The following is a 19,841-nucleotide window of genomic DNA, read 5'->3' as shown; positions in this document are numbered from 1 at the left end:
ACTGTTTCAAAATGAGTAAATACTTCGGCTATTTAGTTTTCCCTTTGTACCTGCATTCCTGCTTATAGTATCTTTGTGGAGGATTACATACACTCTGGTTGATTCCTGTAGGTAGGGACATCAAGGTTCATCATGCTTGTTTAGTTACCAGCGCTCAACATATGCCACTGGTATGATGGTGGGTTGCTAGGTAGAAACTTCACAAACCCTTGAAGGTTTGAAGAGGTTCCATATCTAACTACCTCTTGCTCTATACAACTCCACTCTTCCTGTCGGATGTGAAGTCTCCCATTTTAATGTTATTGGTACTAGGGTACCTGAAGAAACGGAGATTAATTTGAAAATTCACCTAACATAGAAGGGGTTTTCAAAGCTCGATAGTTTTAATGCAATTATGAATTTTCATGTAATCATCGATTAAACATTGCCAAACAACATTAGTTTGCAGAAAACAATATCAATGCATTTACAATAACTTCTTAAGTGGTAAGTAGTTTCGATTTAAGTCATAACTGATTTATCGCAAAACGAATATTTGTGCAGTAACATTATTTTCCGAAATAAATGTTAACAAATGTGCTTCTCATTTTTACATTAGTTTTTAATTTTATATGTTGTTTGATTACTCATAAAGCTTCAAAAAGATAGGGAAAGGGTATTGCAAACGGGTTTTAAAGACAATTCCGGTTTTGGACAGCCATCATAATACTTAAACGTAATTTGTAACGATTGGTCTTGGCATGAGCCTTAGGGGTTAAATACCTTTTTGTTTCCCCGGAAAAGTTTATTGTGGCCGTCCTTAAATTAGTAGCTATCCAGTTTTGGTGGTCCCGTGAACCTCCCCCTCCCCCTAAAAAAATCATGGTTCTAGCTCAGCGGTTCCCGGAATTTTTTGCACCTTACAGTTTTTTCGGCACCTGAGCTAAATAACGTTAACAATTAAATGTAATTATAATTGCCGTTCATTGTTACTTTTTACTATCTTGTAAATAGTCTACTTAAGAAAGACGCTTGTAAAGGTCACTTGGGACATCATGATCCTCTCCCCAAATGTTCAGGCTTCTTCCCTGATCGAAATATTAGTTTCCCATCCAGAAAACAAACATAAATCTTTAAAATTCCGCCAAAAGTACTACTATATACAGCCCCTCACTACTTGGTCGACTATTATGATAAAAACCACATATGGATAAGGGTTGGATAGGCAGACTTATAAACCAATAGAAAATGTCAAGTGTTCAGTATGTGGTATTTTCCCGCAACCCACGCAAATTGCCCCACCCATAGTTTTGAAAACACTGTTCTTGGTAATTCGATAGGAGTTTCTTCGTTAATGTATTACTGGTGATGTTACAGGGTATGGCTAGTGGCCCCAGAGGTAGAACGGATGTCCTCCATGTTCACGTACGAAGTTCTGCAGGCAAGATGGCATCCAAGGCAATACAACATTCTGTTGGCTCTGTACAATGATAACTACCTCCGTGTTCTCAACGCCGAGAACAACTCCCTACAACTGACACTTTCTCTGGGTAGACATCCCTACAGCGCTCTCTCCACTGTCATCCCCCTGGAGGAAAACGCTAAGGATTTTGATTTTTCTCTACCTATAGAAAAGGTACTATTCCAAAATTTGGTTTTGTTAAGATAATTTTCCTGCGCACTGCATGATGATCACATTATCACATTTCTACACATGTAAACACTACGCAAAATAGCTCATTTACGCTCTTGGATAAATCATTCCCGCACGCTAAATCAGTTGATTTCACAGATAGTGTTCTACACCAATCGCAGACGAGGATCAGGTACGTTAACAACGTTAAGCAAATAACATAACCTTAAAAAGGCAAACGCAAACATATCCTAAATAAAATTTTCCATCCAACTAAAAAGGCAATCTGTGTTTTATGATAAGTTAATTATGGTGGTAGGAAAATCTTGTGTGTTACGAACGCAAATAGTAATTGTTGCTCTTGAAAAGTATGGCCGCACTGAAATTAGCTATTTATAAGTGCTTGTATTAAAGTATTCATTTCGCTATAAACGTTATTCAAAGAAGGGATGATGGAGTTATTCGAACATTTAGTACAAAACAGCGGTTGTAGTTAGTGTAATGTATATTATTATTAATTTATGCAGACCCCCTAGTCTTGAACATTAAATAATGTCATTCAAAATAGAGTGAGAGATAAAATACTTAGTTTTTGTAGCACATATTTAGTTTTCAACAACATTATCTTTGAGCTTAAACATTAATAATAGTAAACAACTATACAACTATATTAACCTAGTATTTCAATTATAAATTATATATTTCATTGTTTTGTTTGTAATACAAATATTACTACGACACACTTCTAAAGGTAATTTTTTTCAAGGGGTTTGCACAATATTGTATTCAATTCAAGAGAACTATAGTTATTTATAGTAATAAATGTTGTTCCATTAAGATGAACTATTTTTAATTTTTTTTATTGACTTGCCTAATGCAAGTTATAAAAACACCAATTATATTCAATATTAATATTATTCTATATTATATTATTTCTATTATATTATTTCAGTTATTATTTTCTAGCCCAATAAATGGCTTGTTTACTTATAAGACAGTATAAACCTTTCAGAATTATTTTTCTATTTGTAAATTTTGCACTTTTAGCGAATTTCATTATAGGGAAGTAGCTATTACCGTAGCTGGCATGGTAAGACCTATGCCCAGGACCGATTTACGTTTTCATTTTGATCCCAGGGGCCAAAAACACCATTCGTTCAATGTTTTATATATGTATATGTGTCCGTGAACACGATAACTTAAGTAATTTTTGTCTGATTTTGATGAAATTTGGTTTAAAGGTGTGAGGCGGGATAAACGTAAATGAGTTCGCGAACCAGCATGATCGAACCATGGGAACGGGGTTTTACGGGGTAAAAATTAGTTTTTCTCATTTTGACCCTCAAAACACTAAGTTTTCCAATTTCTCTCTAAACTTTTTTAAAGAGCTTTAAAAAACAAACAATTTAGTATATCAATGTGTTTTTGTATGGTTATTGGTAACAGAGAAAATTCAAAAAAATTTTAAATATAAAATTCCCATGTTATTCTTAGGGAGAATGCCGTAAAATGTTGTAGTTTACTTGTTTATAGATATATTTTGATCAAACTTGGCAAATTTATTTATTTTATAATAAGCTATTAATATTTTACCAAAAACACACTTTATTAGTTTTCTTGTAGAAGCAAACCTAGGTACTCGTTAAACCTAACGTTATTTAAATACATTTAATTGAAAATCAATTCAGACAAATGGAAATTCGCTTAGTCTGCATGTTTGCTGTGGCGAGGGTATTTAATTTAAAACCAAATAAGTTCATAAATAGCATGATACGTCTAGTGATTACTCCAATATAATAAAATATGTCTTCCGCCCTCATAAAGTACCGTATCCATATAGGCCTACTAAAGGGGTTTTTCTGTAAAATCCATTTTTACCTAATTGCCTGATTGACTTAGAATTTTAGTCTCACCAGTCATTATTAGGCCATATCCTAAACAATCTTGAGTACATCGTAAATTTTCGCACTTAAAACTCCAAAAATTTCAATTTAAACCTTACTTATATATTTGGCGGCTATAAACCAACCATGTGTATGCTACGGTATTATTTTAAGGTTGAACGAATACCACTACATACTTTAGGCAAGCTATTTGTCCGTAGTTCTACACATAAAAACTATGATTCGAAGCTAACATTAAAATCCTTATTTCCACCCAATCAGGTAAAGGAACCATCGAGTTTTATCTCAGAGAAATCACGAGATGATCGGCCTCATGTCCAATTTATTATTTCTACACCTCATTAATAAAGTTTAACTTCCTTTTAAACCAGTTGACTTTTGTTGAGTTTAACTTCGGAGGGAATGAGAAATATACAAAAGTAAGATTTGGATAAGGGGTGAAACAGATAACTTTGCGATTTTGAGACGTGCAAATTTTTGTCTTTGAAACATTGTTTCATATTTAAAGGAGCTAATTGATTGAAAAAGACTCGGGAAAGAAGCCTTTAACCGTTTACCCTCTTTCAAACTTCCCACCCTGATAGATTCTTGATAAATTTGAGCCATTAAACTTTGCGCTCATTTAATTTACTTTGTCATAAATCCCTATAATGAGTAACCAAAGTTTTTGACTGAACGCCTACGTATGAAATAAATGGATAAATGATTTAAAATAATGCGTTTGTTTAAGCCTATATAAATTTGCTTAGAAACGCATTGAATATATATATTGTGAATACAACTTTTAGAACTGGACGATTTCAAAATTAAGCTTATTTATTTTATAGAACACTTAATAAATACCAGATATATCCACTTACAATAATGTAATGGTGTTGACCTCAATCCTTTTCATATATTTTTTTAAATTTAATCTTGGTTTATTAAATGAAGGTGCGAATAAAAATGGGGTTTGTTTGATTAAAATATACATATCTTGAGTTTATCTTTTAAATTATGCATAAATTGCAGCGGTATTCCATCAGTGTCTTGCATAATTTAATCATAAAACGTTGAATTACGAAATGTGTGTTTTAGTACGATTTCCGGGATTGATATGTCTTTGAAGTAGTCACAGAAATGTGTAAGATGAGACTTTATTTAAAGAAAAATTACCATTAAATTTAGAAATACGACAATATTTCTCTCAAGAATAAATCCGTGCATGTTTTGTATATAAAGCACAACTGATTTGAATAGCAACTTCATATATTTTTTACTCCTGATTAACTTTGAAATATTTGTTAATTGGAAACTAGTATTCTTTCTGAAAATTGCGTCATCTAGTATTTAAAATTTGAGGCAATTTGTCTTTAAGTATTCACCACAGGAATCATTGAAATCAGAAAATGGATTCTACAACGACGAATCAATTAATTGCCTCTCTCTTTCAGGAACAACAGTTTTAGGAATTATAATTGGTTTATTGTTGAAATCATCTTGAGGTTATTTCTTCACAAAGAAATTGAATGCCTCACTTGTTCCAGTTATTATCGTCGCTTCATAACAAGTTGTTTAATGAGTACATTAATTGACATCTTTTGATGGTTTGACACTGTGGGTGCCCGGGGGCAATGCATATTGTTCTACCCTAGACTCCCCCCCCCCTCTCTGTCACTGTCTCTCTTTATTGGTGTCTTTTATCAAGAAACTGACTATTCATTGAAGGGTGATTCATTTTTTGCTATCGTAGTTTCTTTTTCAATGTTTAAATGAAATCTATAATAATTTAATATAATGGTTTTGAATCATTTATATTTAAAAGTTTTATAAAATTATTATGAAACGCCGCTACAACATTAAATAAACAAAAACTAAGTATTATAGTTAATATTTTATTTCTTTAATTTTCCATTCTTAATTTATTCCACGCTTATTCTTAAAAATATCAAATCATATATTATTTCCACAACAGTATTTCAAACAACAAGGTTTTAATCAAAAGAAGTTACAATGGGAGAAATTTAAAAGCATTTATAATAAATGTATTAATTTAAAATAAATTTTAAAATCAACTATCAACTATAAACCTGGAAAAACTGAAATGAAAATCAAAAAGACACAGCCTCTGATTGTAACAAAGTATTATGGAAATGAGTCTACATACACCTTAATGGACTCAAGTTTTAAAAAACTAATGCATTTTTTAAATTTCTGAGCAGGATCATGCAGAAAAAATGAACTCTATTATAAGCTGTCGGAAACGATTTAACAATAGATTAAAATATGAGAAAATCCATTCATTTAATTGTTATAGTAGTTAAATAAAAGAAATGTGTTACCGTGGCAAGTGTTAAATCCTGATTTAACAGTTTTCAACGCTGTATCTGAAAACTGTAGAACCTCTTGTATTCAAATATGCTTTGAGGTACAGTATAATTGTTTTGAAAATGGTTTTTACGACTCTTTTAGTTTTGAGTGAACGTTTGCTTCAATACATACCTCGTAGAAATAGCAGAAAAGATGAAATAGCTGAAAGCTTGAGAATTTGATTCATAATTGAGAACAGGGTTTATATTTGTAATTCTCAAAATCACCATAAGTAACACTATCACATACCTTATCCTGCACTTCCCTTCCCATGCTATCAAAGTCAATCTACCACAACTTCCATTGACTTATAATTGTGTTTTGGAAATTTTAATATTGAATATAGTAGCAGTTATCGCAACCCCCCCCCCCCCCCCCCAAACATTGCCCACATTGGAGCAAACAATCTTGGATAAAAAAATTTGATTAACATTTCACACTTTGCCATGAATACTGTATTTCTCTAAAGAACTATTTTATTGAATATAGATGGGTATTATAGTGAATGTAGATAGCAATATGTATGGTATCAATTTTACCATAATGTAATTTTTTCAGCCAGCTGAAACTCGTGTACTGGTTCTGAAAGGGAATGGAGATGTGTTTCATGTTGTCATCGGTAAAAATGAAAGCAGACGGTAAGTGTTTGAATGTGGTTTTCCTAATATATATGTATTTAATCGTGTTAAACCTTTTACCTCTTTACTTATAAAATACTTAATTGTTTCTTGGTAGAAGTCAACTGACTTTTAGAATTCTTGTTGTAAATAGAGAATGCTAATAAAACATTGTGAAAATATGCAAAATTTTTGTTTGCCATACTAAATTAAATGTCTTTAAGTTCAAAAAGAAGTTGCTTAATTAATGTATTAAAAAACATAAATGTAAACAAAATTGCAGTTTTCCATTGGAACATGTGATTAAGAACAAACCAAAAAGAGAAAAGAGAAAAAAGATAAATGAATCAATGTTAGACTACTACTTCTTATATAATCTTAAATTTAAACTGTAGAGAAAATTAGTTTTTAGGTGCTAACTAGAGAACTAGTGTGCAGATTCATGAATTATTAATGCAATTGGTTACACTTTAAAGTCCTGTTTTGGATTGACTTTTTGACGGGCCTTAGGCCAAAGCAGCCTTTAAAGTTTTGGTTGTAGTGAGCAGTATGGTTATTAATATACCACTGAGAAGTAATGTACAGAGGAAACATTCAATGGTATACTTAAGTGTTGTCTAGCACTAGTTGCTGGTGTCCAAGGCAAAGTCTATCAATGTCCTCAAATGTACTACAACGCTCACAATGGTGGAAGACCCTGTGCAATAGGAATTCCGCGTAATGCTTACCACTTGGACTCTTCCTTACTTGTCACAAGCATATCTCTGGCACAACATACTAGAGCTGGAAGCGCATGATCATCTCGTAAGCAGGATTCCTCTGTACCTTACTTCTCTGTGTATACACTGATATAGGCACTTTTAGTTTATCATTTTTTGTTAGGTATAATCTGTTTTGTTGTCTTCATATAAGCTTTGTTTTGCTTTGTACTTGATTTAGAGCAATACATTGTGTACATTTTGTATTGTTATCTGGCATCAGAGTATTATATAAATCTATGTAACATTTCTTAGTGTAGATAGAGTTATAACAGTTGTCAATAGCTAATGATCAGTCAGTTTGCAAAATTGAGTTTTAGAGTTTTCACATACTTTTCTTTAGGTTAGCTTTGGTTTGGCTAAAATGTTTTGCTAGTGTTTAGGTAACAGAAACTAGAGTAGCATAGCTACATATTCAGATTAGTTTGCAAAAGTTTTAGCCTTTGTGCATGAAGGACTGGTATGGTTCCCAGAATATAGCTGTGCCCTAAGAGTCAGGACTGTTTATTTTCAAAACATTTACTTGTCTTCGACAAAAATTTGGAAAAGAACAGTAGTACAATAGGATACAGCCAGAACTTAAATATTTAGTTCTGGAGACCTGGGTTAACATTTTCAAACTAATCAAATAACGCCAGTACTCTTCTTCTAGAAGTGGAGCGGACTGCCACTGTACTAGCGGAAATTCGCTCCGCACTCTGCTCTTTGCGTTCCGTGAAAACCCAGCTTTAGTTAAGCATATTTGTTACAATGTATCAACTTGATGTGTTTCAATCTTCTTTAAACTGTTCCACCCATACAAAACATATTAGAAAAATATAGATCTTTTGAAAATAAGTTCTAGTTCCCAGTGAATTAACATAAATTTTCTAAAGCAAACAATTAAATTTTTTATCAAATTTACCCTTTTGACAGTTCATATAGTATATTTGATGACACTATAGCTAATGAGTGTTGTAATTTGATTACATAAAAAATAGTGCAATATTACAGTTAGGGATCCGAATTGCTAATGTAAATAAATATACAATTAACATTATTATCATGTTCCAGTGAAGAGCCAATGCGATTTGAGATGGAAAAGAAAAGCCAGTCGTCGGTTGCACCAAACTCGCCAAGTCTCAGTATCATGGTCTTGCGGAGTTCACCTCCAGTCGTCGTCATAGCTAACTCAACTGGACTGGTCAGCCATTGTGTGTTACTGAGAGAAGGAAGAAATCAGGTACAGGGGTCTTTGAAAAAGGGAGTTCCATTTGGGTTAAAATATTACTAGGCTAAGTATAAATCCAAATATTTTGCAAAGGAAATTGAAAGGGATTAAAAAATACCCCTCCACATATATGTTATCAATGAAAGCTTACCATACCAATAAGAATTATTATAGTTCACAAAAAAAGATCCAGTGCCAGAGTATGTATATTTTTAATGGCAATCTTTCAATTTGTCACCCAAAAGCTTGATTTCAATTTGCTTTCAATTTTACTTGAAAAAAGTTTAATTAAACTCTCTTTACTCATTATTATTCATTGTGACCCTTGGTTGGAATATATTTTTGATAAATTAAAATGTTTAACTTATCCAACCACAGTTGGTGGTATGACGACTAGTTTCGTTCGTTAGATCTTCATCAGGCCATTTTGTATACAACCACATCATCAATGTATTAATTGTGGTGTGTCAATAGATTCTTTAAAAAACTGTAACAATCACAATAATTGAAACTTGCCATGTCGATAAAATTGTTAAAATGCAATAACAAATTTATAAAACTGATTAAAACTCTACAGGCTGACCAGCACAACAAAAGGTTTTAAGCTTTATGTTAACCCTCCATCGATCGCACCTAATTTTTAAGCGACCGGTCGCACTATATCTCTCAGATACAATTTTCCTTAAACATTTTTTTGAGTACTTTAAGATATCTATTTTCCCCCTAATTTTTCTTTTTCTTTTTATAACAACTCTTGACCCAAAGATTACATAGATATTGCACACCGTCTAAGCATTTCCCAATTAGTAAACAAAATTTGTCAGACTATACACATTCCTGTATCCATTAGATACAGTGTGACCATGCCCGTCACACTGTATGTAAAATTTAACTCAACGTTTTATTTGCTGGGTAAAAATAGTTTTACTTATTTCTATATTTAATAGAATTATCTAGTTTAGATATATCTCTCTTTTATCACATAAAAAGGAGACCGGTACAGTTTTTATTTTGAAATACATCACAAAATAAAAACGGGACTGGTGGCACTGTATCCATAAGATACAACAAAGCAAAAAAAGGCATGTGTGCACGAGACGACGCAAACAGCGATACTGAGGTGTGAAGGGAAAGGGAAGAAGCAGCACAGTGGCCACGACAGGTTTTGGGACTGGAACACAAAAATGCCAGGAATTTTTCATGTTGTGGTATCTAAAAGATTAGGTGTGACCGATGGAGGGTTAATGAAGAATTCACCACCTACAAAGCTAAAAAACTCAACCCATGTAACATTTAAAATTATCAGACTTTTTCTAATCATATATTATCTTTGATACATATATTACCAAGTTACAAATCATAGAAGAATAAAATAAGAAGAACAAAACAAACTGATATACAGGTGGCACTGGAGAGATGAAGAGACATCATGATTCAGTCAGTCTTATTTAGTCAGTGGCAGTGATAAGACAGTGCTGGCCAGCTTGTACAGTTTTAATCAGTTTTGCCAATTTCATTCCATTTTAATAATTTTATCAACATGACAAGTTTTAATTATTGTGATTGTGACATTCTTTTAAAGAATCTATGACATACCACAATGTATTACATTGATGATGAGGCCCAATTAACAACAAGACTGGGACATTGACATCAATTGCCAGGTTTGTTAGATGGAAAGTATGTCAATAACTTTCTTCAAATCTTGTGATGTCAAACAAGTGGATACTTAGGGTAAAGATGGGTTGATAGTTGGTCCATAGATCTTCGATCCTCAAGACCCCCAGTTTGAATCTCACAAATAACCAAAATGTTTAAACTATGAGATAGTGCTGAAACTTAATAATTCTAAAAATTTTTACATTTTAAGTCCATCTATCTACAGAACAAATGAGATAGTCTCCTTACACAATGAAAACTTATTTAGTTTCAATGTGTTTTATTCCATTAAGCCAAACATTACACCTTCTTTTATTGGTGTAACTCATTAAAGTACCTATCTTTTAAAAGTATCTTATTGAATAAAGTAAACCAAGTATCTTTCAAAGAACATGGATTTTTCAATTCAATTTTCAATTCAAAATATCTTATTGAATATAAATATATTATTATCTTAGTGATTTTCTTAAATATCTTATAAACTCCTAAGACTTGAATATTTCTTGTATTGATATGCCTTGAATTAAATTTCATTTTATTTAAACATATTTTAAGCCCTATTAATACAATTTCCAGTACTTGCGGGTCTTTGAGCAGTACAACATATTCGAAAAAGAAAAAATACCAAGACACGGACAAAATGTAATTTTGAAAGATCAAACAACAGTTTACAGGTAAGGAAATTCTTTTTTATTGTAAACATAACAAAAAACCCATATTGCTATACATACAACTATAGAACCTTTCATATCCGGTCACCTTATGACCAAGTCTAGGTCAGATAGTGATTTGACTGGGTAAACCAACCAACTATAAAAAGCTGATTTAAATTCAGTTGAGGTTACAGTGTTATTAGCTTATTTTGCCCCTAAAATCTGGAATATATTGTCATCCAGGACTGAGCCAGGGTTGTTGGACAGTGAAAAGTCGTTTAAAAAATATATAACAAATGGCTTGAAGAATGGTAAAATAAAAAGGAATGGAGAACATATTTTAATTTTTAATTAGCCTAACTTGAGATTTGAAAGTTGCCTTTGTTTTATATTATTTGTGTTGACGTGAGTTGTTTTGAAAAACATATGTTGTTGTAATATGAAAAACGCTCAAGAATAAAGACGATTTTCATTTCATTTCATTAATTTCATTTCATTTCAGTGTTCATTAAAACCTATCGGCAGTAAAGCCACTATTAACTCTTCCATTGTGGTTTTTAGTTCATGATGAGAAATGAGTAAATCCTGTCTATGCAGTGCCAGCTTATCTTAATCAAAGCAGAAGTTTATACAAAGAATATAAACTAGGTGTACAATGCAGTTGTCTGCTTGCAATATTGAACGGAGCAATCATATTAATCAAATACTTTATTTAAAGTTAATGCTATGTCTGTTATATATAAATGGGATGTCTACTTACAGTATCCAAAGTCAATGGTTAATCTAGTTAATATTAATGAAATATGTCTCCTTGCAGAATCCAAAATAAATGGTACATATGGATATGTTTCACATAGATAATGGGATGTCTTCTTGCAGTATCTTAAGTCAATGGCACGTTTGGTTCACATAAACGAGATGTCTTCTTGCAGTATCTAAAGTAAATGGCACATTTGGTTCAAGTAAATGGAATGTCTACTTTCAGTACCTATCAAAATTCAATAGTATATTTGGTTCACATAAATCGGATGCAGTATCAAAGTCAATGCTGTACCTTTTTCTTGTAAATGGCATGTATACTTCCAGTATCAATGCTGCATCTAGTTTATGTCAAATGCAATGTCTAATTGCAGTATACAAATATATGATTAACATTAACATTATTTGTTATTTTGTTTATTTGGTTCAAATAAATGGAATCCCTATTTGCAGTATCCAAAGTAAATGGTATGTCTGGTTCTTGTAATTGGAATGTCTACTTGTAGTATCCAAAGTCAATGATTCATAAGCTTTATTGGTTATTCATGTTGTAGCAAGTAATGCTCTACGGTATCAATCCGATTGTTCTTCTCTTATGTTCTATTATACTTTGTAATGTGCTAATTTAGATGATTTATTGATATGCATAAGTTACGACTTTTGTTTACCTTTTTATTGTTTTCTTGCAAATACTGTCATAGCAACTAATTAACCCATAAGGCCTATGTAAAATTTCTAAAAGTTAAACTTCCCGTAGGGAAAAGCCCTGTCGTCCGATTTGTACCATTTTAGATTTTTATCTTCCCATAGTTGGTTACTATGTCTGTGCTAAATTTTGTGCTGATCCCTTCAGCCGTTCAGGAGGAGTATTTGTAAAAAAAGTAGGAGTGTAGTATAAGAGCTTCGCTCACTCCGCTCATCTAACTATAAGCAGTCTGTAAAAAGACTTAATGTATCGAATCATAAACAGATGATGGACCATTAGGACACTAGTTTTCAATCAGTCTTATCATAGTCGCCAGGAAAAGTGACGCTCACCCCAGTATTAATTGTGTTCTGTGATTAGGTTTCTGTGCTCTAAGATGATAACTGCTATTTAAGGTGATAATTACTCAATGCCGGCCTCGTGCAAGTGAGTTAGGCCTTCTTCCTAAGCCACTTATTGACATTTTCTGCATCTAAACTTATTTCTGAATTCACATCTTTAATCTTCCAATGGAGTTGACCACCTTGCCACAGATATGTAATAACGGATTCATACTTGTCAGGAGTGCCAATTTTCCTTTGCATTGATCTGTGCAACTAAGATGAGTCTAATTTATTGTCCCATAGGGGTGGAAATCAGCTAGAATATTAGTGGTTGAAGTAATAAACACGTCTGTCTCTGGTTTGAACTACAATAGACCTCCAATTATCCAAATCAAATGGGACAGAACCATATTCCCATAATCAAAAACACAGATAACTGGAATTTAGAAAAATTTACTGTAATTTATAGAAAATAAACCGAGTCAAGCCGAGCTTTTACTATCCTGATGGCAGATCGGGTTGCCTCAAGATTTCGGGTTCAAACATTCCACTTTTGCAGCAGGTATCGAAATACGTAAATGTTTCTGTGACTGCGGGAGACGATGATGATGTATTCACAACTGTGGAAGATATCCAAGACTTTGCTGCGATCATGAAAGATGATGTTGTATTTTTTTTTTTAAGACTGTAGGAGATATTCAGGATTTTACCTTAATGAGGGATGACGATGGTGATGTTTCCATGACTGGAGGAGACAATTTGATGTTACACGATGGCAGGTGTTTTTCAAGAATGTTCCGCAATCACAGCTTCTGTCGTCTTTAATGACGATTCTTATGACTGTAGTTTTAGGTTTTGAAAATTCTTTTTTAAGCGGTTAAGCTATTGGGCAATTTGGATGGTTGGGTTTGGGTAATTTAAGTTTTACTGTATCTTGCTTGACCGCGACAGGAGCACAATAAACACCTCAATTTACTTTAATTATTTTTTTATTTTTTTTACTTCAAATTGTTTAGTTCATGTATACATATTTGTGAATCGGAATGAGACGTATATTCCTGTAGTTTTGGTTCTAAAACATTTAGTGTCAAATCTGTATATATTAAACCTAACCTAAGTTGTAATTGTAACAGGTATTTCGTGTTGCATGCAGCTGGTGTCCATGCAGTTATGATTCCATTGATTCCTGTGCTCGACCAATTGTTGGGACTGGATTGTCGAGGAATCAGTCGTAAGTTGTTGCTATTTAAATTTAATTTATTCATTTTCAATGCTAAAGATGCCTTCCCATTCGGATCATTTGGGTTGGTGGCTTGTCTAAGCTAAAAGAGTTTTTTTTTTTTTTTAAAGCTAAAAGAGTTAGATGTATCAGAAGTGTATACAAAAATAAACTGCAGATATATATCTACTAAGCAATAAACCAATATAGCCACATCATCAATACAGCAATAGATGAACAGGTATTAGTTTTTTATTGTTTTGTTTTTTTTTTTGTTTTTTTTTGCCATGAACAAGGCGCTGGTGTGGTTGTGTTCAAGTAAATTTAAATTAGTCATAAAAAGGTGGCCATCTGAACCATTCAAAGTCCAAACCAAACAAGAACTGTATTTGGAATATCAAAATATTGTGTTTAGTTCTCATTATACCCAACGATACCAACTAAACTCTTCTACCTTTTTTTTTCAGATCAGAATTTCCAAGAACTGATAGCTATGCAAGAAACAGAATATTATAGTAAAATTTTACATGTTTTGTTTGTATTCATATTTTAACTTCATCATTCAAATTCCTTTTTTAACACGATTTCCTGTAATCATTAATATTAGGTTGGTTCGGTACCACCGTATAAAATAAATCTGCAGTGAAGTGTTTTTTTAACAAGTAGACTGAAAGCAGCATTTTCCGGGGTGTACTCAATTTTCAGTACGTACGAGGTGAAGCCAAGGAGGGGAATAATAGAGCAAGTGTTGCAAAAAAGCTTTCAGAAAGAGTTATGAACGATACTTTTGATCACAACCCAAAAATACACATATACAGAATAACAAAGGCTACTTTAAGTATTAACCACTCTTTATCATTTAAAATACACCTCACAACTCAACTTATATGGTTTCATGATTATAGATTTCTTATCTGGGTTTTCCTAGGCCTGGAAGCGGAGCGCGGAGAGAGGAACGTGGAGAGCGGAAAATCGATTAACATGGCGTTCTGTTCCGCTTCTAGGAAAACATTAAATTACCTAAGATAATAGGAGACGGCTCTCCGCCTTCCTCTATCCACGCTCCGCTTCCGCGCCTAGGAAAAACCGGCTATAGACAAATATTTTAATAAATACTAAGCTTATTACATTAAAACGCTAAAACTACTAATTGATAGGAGAAAGGAAAGATACACAACTAACTCACATGAATAAAAAGTCCCAGGAGGACTAAAAGAACACATAAATGTAAGACCCCTTTAGAAAGGGGCGAAATAACTCCAAAGCCAAGTTGCTTTTTATCCTTTAAAAAACTAAAACTACTAATTAAAACGCTTACTTTAACTGACTAAACCTTTTGTCATTTGTGCCAGTTTCTGAACTTTCTGTATTCCTCCTCTTATCTTTCTCGTGATTTCTCTGATGAAAGGTGGTTAGTTATTCCTGAAGCTGTTTTCATCAAATTATCAGGAATGTTAGACATACTTTGAGCAATTTCAAACAAAAACGCCCTATGCTAAAAACACAGCAAAACAATAAAAAATAATGCCTATTGCTGTATACATTTAGATTGTCCAACAATAAAAACAGCTGATTTGAATCATAAAAATAATCAGTAACAAAACACTAGCTCGTGTAGTGGGTTAATGGAGAAGTAATCGGGAACGAGGGAAAGTAAATTTAGAGCGAGGGAAAATCAGCTGATCGTTTTTCCCTCACTCTAAATTAGAGCTTGGGAAACAACTACTTTCTTTGATATAAGCTGTTATCGAAAATAGTTACGGAGCGGTGGAAAAAACTTTGCCTGATCAGAGTTGCAATTTGTACAAATTTATCTTGAGCTGTCAACTTTCATTAAAACTGTTTACTGTTCATCAGGTGGACCTCTTTCGTAAGAGCACTTACAGGTATAAACCAGAGTCTGAAATTGAGCCTTCTTTGTAAAATGATGTCTCCTGATTAGAGGGACACCTTGAACCACTAAGAATAGTGCATAGTAACTTAGCTTTTTAGGCCTATTACTCACTAATACAGTAAAATCCCTTTCAACTGCACCACATCTAACCAAAACCTGGGTTAACAAAAACTATAATAAAAACATCAAATTATTTGGTTAATTAGGAAAAGGAATTGTACACTGTGATGCGGGCCAGCGGATTATAATGGGCAGATGAAAAAACAAATCATATACTAAAATCAAATAAAATTTTCAGATTAGAGAGAACTAAAAATTTAGGTTATCTGGAACAGCCTCACTCCCGGTTTTTCAGTCAATCGGGGTTTTGTTGTACACAGAGTGTTCTTTTCTTCTTTGGAAGATTTTCTCAAACTAGCATCATTATTATGAAATACAATACTAACCTCTTTAATTTGCAATTCACATACATTATCTTCAGCATATGAGAGGATACCCAGGGTATTTCTTTTTATGAAAATAAACCTCGTAAAATCATAAGCATAACATGTCAAAAATAAAACATTAAATTATTAGTTAGCTTGTTTGTTTAAATAAATGTTTATCAAGGTCAGTGAATATTTCAAGTTTTTAATACTGTTGCCGTTCCCTTGGGCAATATTGGCGTTCCCCTGAACATATTATTTTACCTAGCGTTCAAGAGCACTCCCATATTGCTTAGGGTATTGTAGATGTTTAACTTATTCAATTTTTACTTGCATTGTTTACTGCTTGGCTTAGTGACCTAAACCCAATAGGTCACCTTAATTATCAATACAATACACTGATTGGTATGACTGTCAATCATTATCGTAGAGGTCTAAGGACTATTATTATTTTTTTTTTTTTTACTTTAAAAATAAGCAAATGAACTATCAGAACCCTTGCATATTTCATTGTTTAGCGGAGAAGGTGACGACGGCAATAAGAGAGACGGACAGTATCGTAAGACAGCTGGTGGACACACAAGTGGGTGGGATGCAGGTTTCCCGAAGCCTGTTTGGAGTAGGTGTGTTGCCTGTGAAAGTTACAAAGTCCCAGCTGTTGATATTACCAGCTGACGGCCAACCCTTCATTCATGAGGTTGACTCCCTCTTCCCTCCTGCCACCGACTATCTCAACAAATTTGTGACAAGTGTCAAGGTAGCCTATATCATTGTTTATTAAGTTTTGAAATAGGAATTACAATCATTTGTCATTGAACAAAGTTAATAGCAGAGCCTCCTCTAATACAAGGCAGTTAGGCAAATGTAGCAACACCGCAGTCCCAGCCTACCAAATCAGCTGTAGCACTAATTCATATGTAGGGTCTGCACACTGTGAATGTTTCCACCAGGGGTTCCCAAACTATGGGTCGCAACACGCCAGTTGGTCAGGGGAGCAATTTTGGTGGGTCGCGATGAAACCTTAATTAAATTTTTTTTAACGGGACTCTGGACTACTGGAACGGTCTGCTATTCATCAGAATAGTACAAAGCTGGTAAGAAGGTTAGGGCTGTACGTACAGTGTGCATTAAAATTTTTCAGAATATCCATGGTTTAATGTGATTGACATGTTTTAGCTTTACACTAGCAATTTTAAAATGCTAATTAAAAAAAAATTAAAAATTGTAAAATGTAAAATTTTACATGTTTTGTTTGTATTTATACAATATTATGATATAATATCGTGATATTTTGGTGTATTCATTTAACCCGTGAACAAGGGGGTATGTGACCCCTTTGTTTTTGGTTGATTCTTTACCGACGTGTAGATTATCGTGGTGTTACTACAAATGCAGACGATGATTCATTATTCATTAGCCTACTGTGAATGTGTTTGTTACTGTGATGTTACCGTGATCGTTGGAGATGATCACGTTAGTGCCGCAATCATAAAAAATGAAAAAATTTAATATGGATTTGTGATAGATATGAAACATTCGGTATACAAACTTACTAAAGAAATAACTTGTAAATGTATGAAACATACTTTTATACTCCTAAGTTTTTTAAACTTGAGTTAATGTTGTTGAACTGACAGGAAGGCTTAGTTAAATTAACCTTATGTTATACATTTCTGCTAAAGTTTAATTTACAACGAAGTTTCAGTAATTGGAATTTAAAGATTTGTTTAGGAATTGTTCATGAAAAAAGTTATGGCTATCATGACAGATTCTTCAATTATCTTTAACTGTTGTAAATACTAGATATCGGATTGTTTATTTTGAGCCTGACCAGAAGTAGGCTACATGTATATTAGTAGGCTTACTGGACCCCAAAACTTACGAAGTCTCCAGTTTTACTGAAAGCCAAAGAAAATTGAACATATTTTATGACATATTTATTCATCTTTCAATTTTTAGCTAAAGAGTAAAAAAAAATGTTTTATGAATTGTAGTTAATGTTTAAAAACACGTGGAGAGGAGCACCAATAAAAATAAATTGTATCAGTTCAATATCCAAAAGAGCTGAGTCGTTAAAAACTTAGTTTTGTGAGAGGGAATCCTCTTTAAAATTAAATACAGAAAAGGGATATGTTTGGAAAATGCCCAAGTATCTGTCAACATTCAATCGAGATAAAGTCTCTTCTATAATAAGTCCAAACTTCAGTTCTAAAATTAAGTGTTTTGAACTAGAAATTGTATTTTTAATAATGTGGTCCTAACGATTTCCATTTAGTTGTGTGTTTGTGTTTCTCAATGTGCATGATTATAATAATAAATAATCATAGCCTAATAATATTATTTTATTAGCGGGTCGTGAGAAAAAATTTTAGGTGGTGGGGGGTCACCAGACCAAAAGTTTGGGAACCGCTGGTTTACATATTTGTTATTGACATTGTGTTAAAAAGTCAAAACAGGATTAACATTCATAAACGTTTTTATGGTGTGATTGTCAATGTGTAAACCTTACATTTGAAGAGTTTGTACATCAATGGGCGTCAAATAGTCATAGCGTAACGTCAATAGGGCAGAGTGTGTAGCTGATTATGTAAGTTAGCTATTGTGGAGTAACTGTGGTGAGTAGGCCGTTGGGTGGAGGGGATTGCAGCGTTGCCACATTGTTGAGTGCAGCCTTGTATTAGAGTAGGCTATGATGACGGACATTGTCACAACCACTGCCATATGCAGTGATTATAGTGCTTGCCTCTTAACAGATGTTTGCCGGATGCCGGTTTGATCCTGAGAAAAGCCAGTTGCTTTTATAAGTTTCATAACTCAACTTAGACTTCCATGATAATCCACTTTGGCATTTAGCATGTACAAGGAACATATCAACTAAAGACAAATTTGAGCTGATACTGAAAGAAAATTAGCATCATTGACATATCTTTTTGGTTGCTTCAGTATTCTAGGAAATTTTATAAGGATTTAGAAAATAAACTAGTATTCATAATAGAAAGTTTTCATTTAAATCATAATGTTGCACAAAATTTGACTGAATTAATTATTCTACTAGTTCAATCATGAGAAAAGACACAGAAGCTTTTTTACAGTTGAAAACTGGCCCAATTTCCCTTGATTGATCGTCTTTCAATAAACGATTTTAACTGTAGAAACTGCTGACAGTAGTCAGTAAAAAGCTGGCTTTCACCTTAAAATACGCACCCTTCTGTGTCAGTGTCATGAAATCAAATATGATTTATGTTATATGTTAATAACCCTATAACAAAATAAAATCCTGTTTGTCATAGAACACTAATATATACATTTTAAACTTGTTGAGAACTTTATAATCTTATTCATGAAATACATTGATCAAAATGTCATGTACCTGATGAAACATAAAAAAGTGGCTGTTTTTAAATTGTATATGTACTAATGTTTAATATTGGTTCAGGGTCCTAAAACGGAATTCTCTGCAGTTGTGAGCAAATATCTCCTCGGCAACCAAAGCTCCAAGCCACCCGTGATCAAAGTAGGAGACGCACTGAGAAATGCTTCACCGGAAGAAACTCTTCAGGTTCAATCATTTTTATTTGATCTTCATGATATTTTGGATTACCCAGGCTCTAGTTATTTTTGTATAAACACTAACAGACATGGGGAATTATGAATCCAGGCTGACATGGGACTAGTGTTATTTTATGTACTTCTATCACCAGAGTCAAGATAGTTCCATTTTAATAAGTTAGTTTGACTGTTCAAAGCAGAAAT

General features: G+C 33.1%; 1 protein-coding gene across 1 annotated transcript in view; it reads left to right on the top strand.

The window, feature by feature from the left end:
- The first annotated feature begins 1,377 nt into the window (after nt 1–1,377).
- LOC128998065 (nuclear pore complex protein Nup88-like) overlaps nt 1,378–19,841 on the top strand; it is a 41,111-nt gene continuing 22,647 nt past the window's right edge. The window contains exons 1-7 of the mRNA XM_054424040.1: nt 1,378–1,615; nt 6,424–6,503; nt 8,294–8,462; nt 10,686–10,783; nt 13,684–13,781; nt 16,607–16,845; nt 19,525–19,647. Of these exons, the coding sequence (XP_054280015.1) occupies nt 1,388–1,615; nt 6,424–6,503; nt 8,294–8,462; nt 10,686–10,783; nt 13,684–13,781; nt 16,607–16,845; nt 19,525–19,647 (1,035 nt within the window). The 5' untranslated portion in view covers nt 1,378–1,387. The remainder of the gene's footprint in view (nt 1,616–6,423; nt 6,504–8,293; nt 8,463–10,685; nt 10,784–13,683; nt 13,782–16,606; nt 16,846–19,524; nt 19,648–19,841) is intronic.

Source organism: Macrosteles quadrilineatus, unplaced genomic scaffold (assembly GCF_028750875.1).
Source record: "Macrosteles quadrilineatus isolate MER2022 unplaced genomic scaffold, UCM_ALF_1.0 Scaffold_7__1_contigs__length_78375512, whole genome shotgun sequence".
Taxonomy (NCBI): domain Eukaryota; kingdom Metazoa; phylum Arthropoda; class Insecta; order Hemiptera; family Cicadellidae; genus Macrosteles; species Macrosteles quadrilineatus.
Note: the sequence above shows the minus strand (reverse complement) of the source record. Positions and strands in the feature narration are given on the sequence as shown.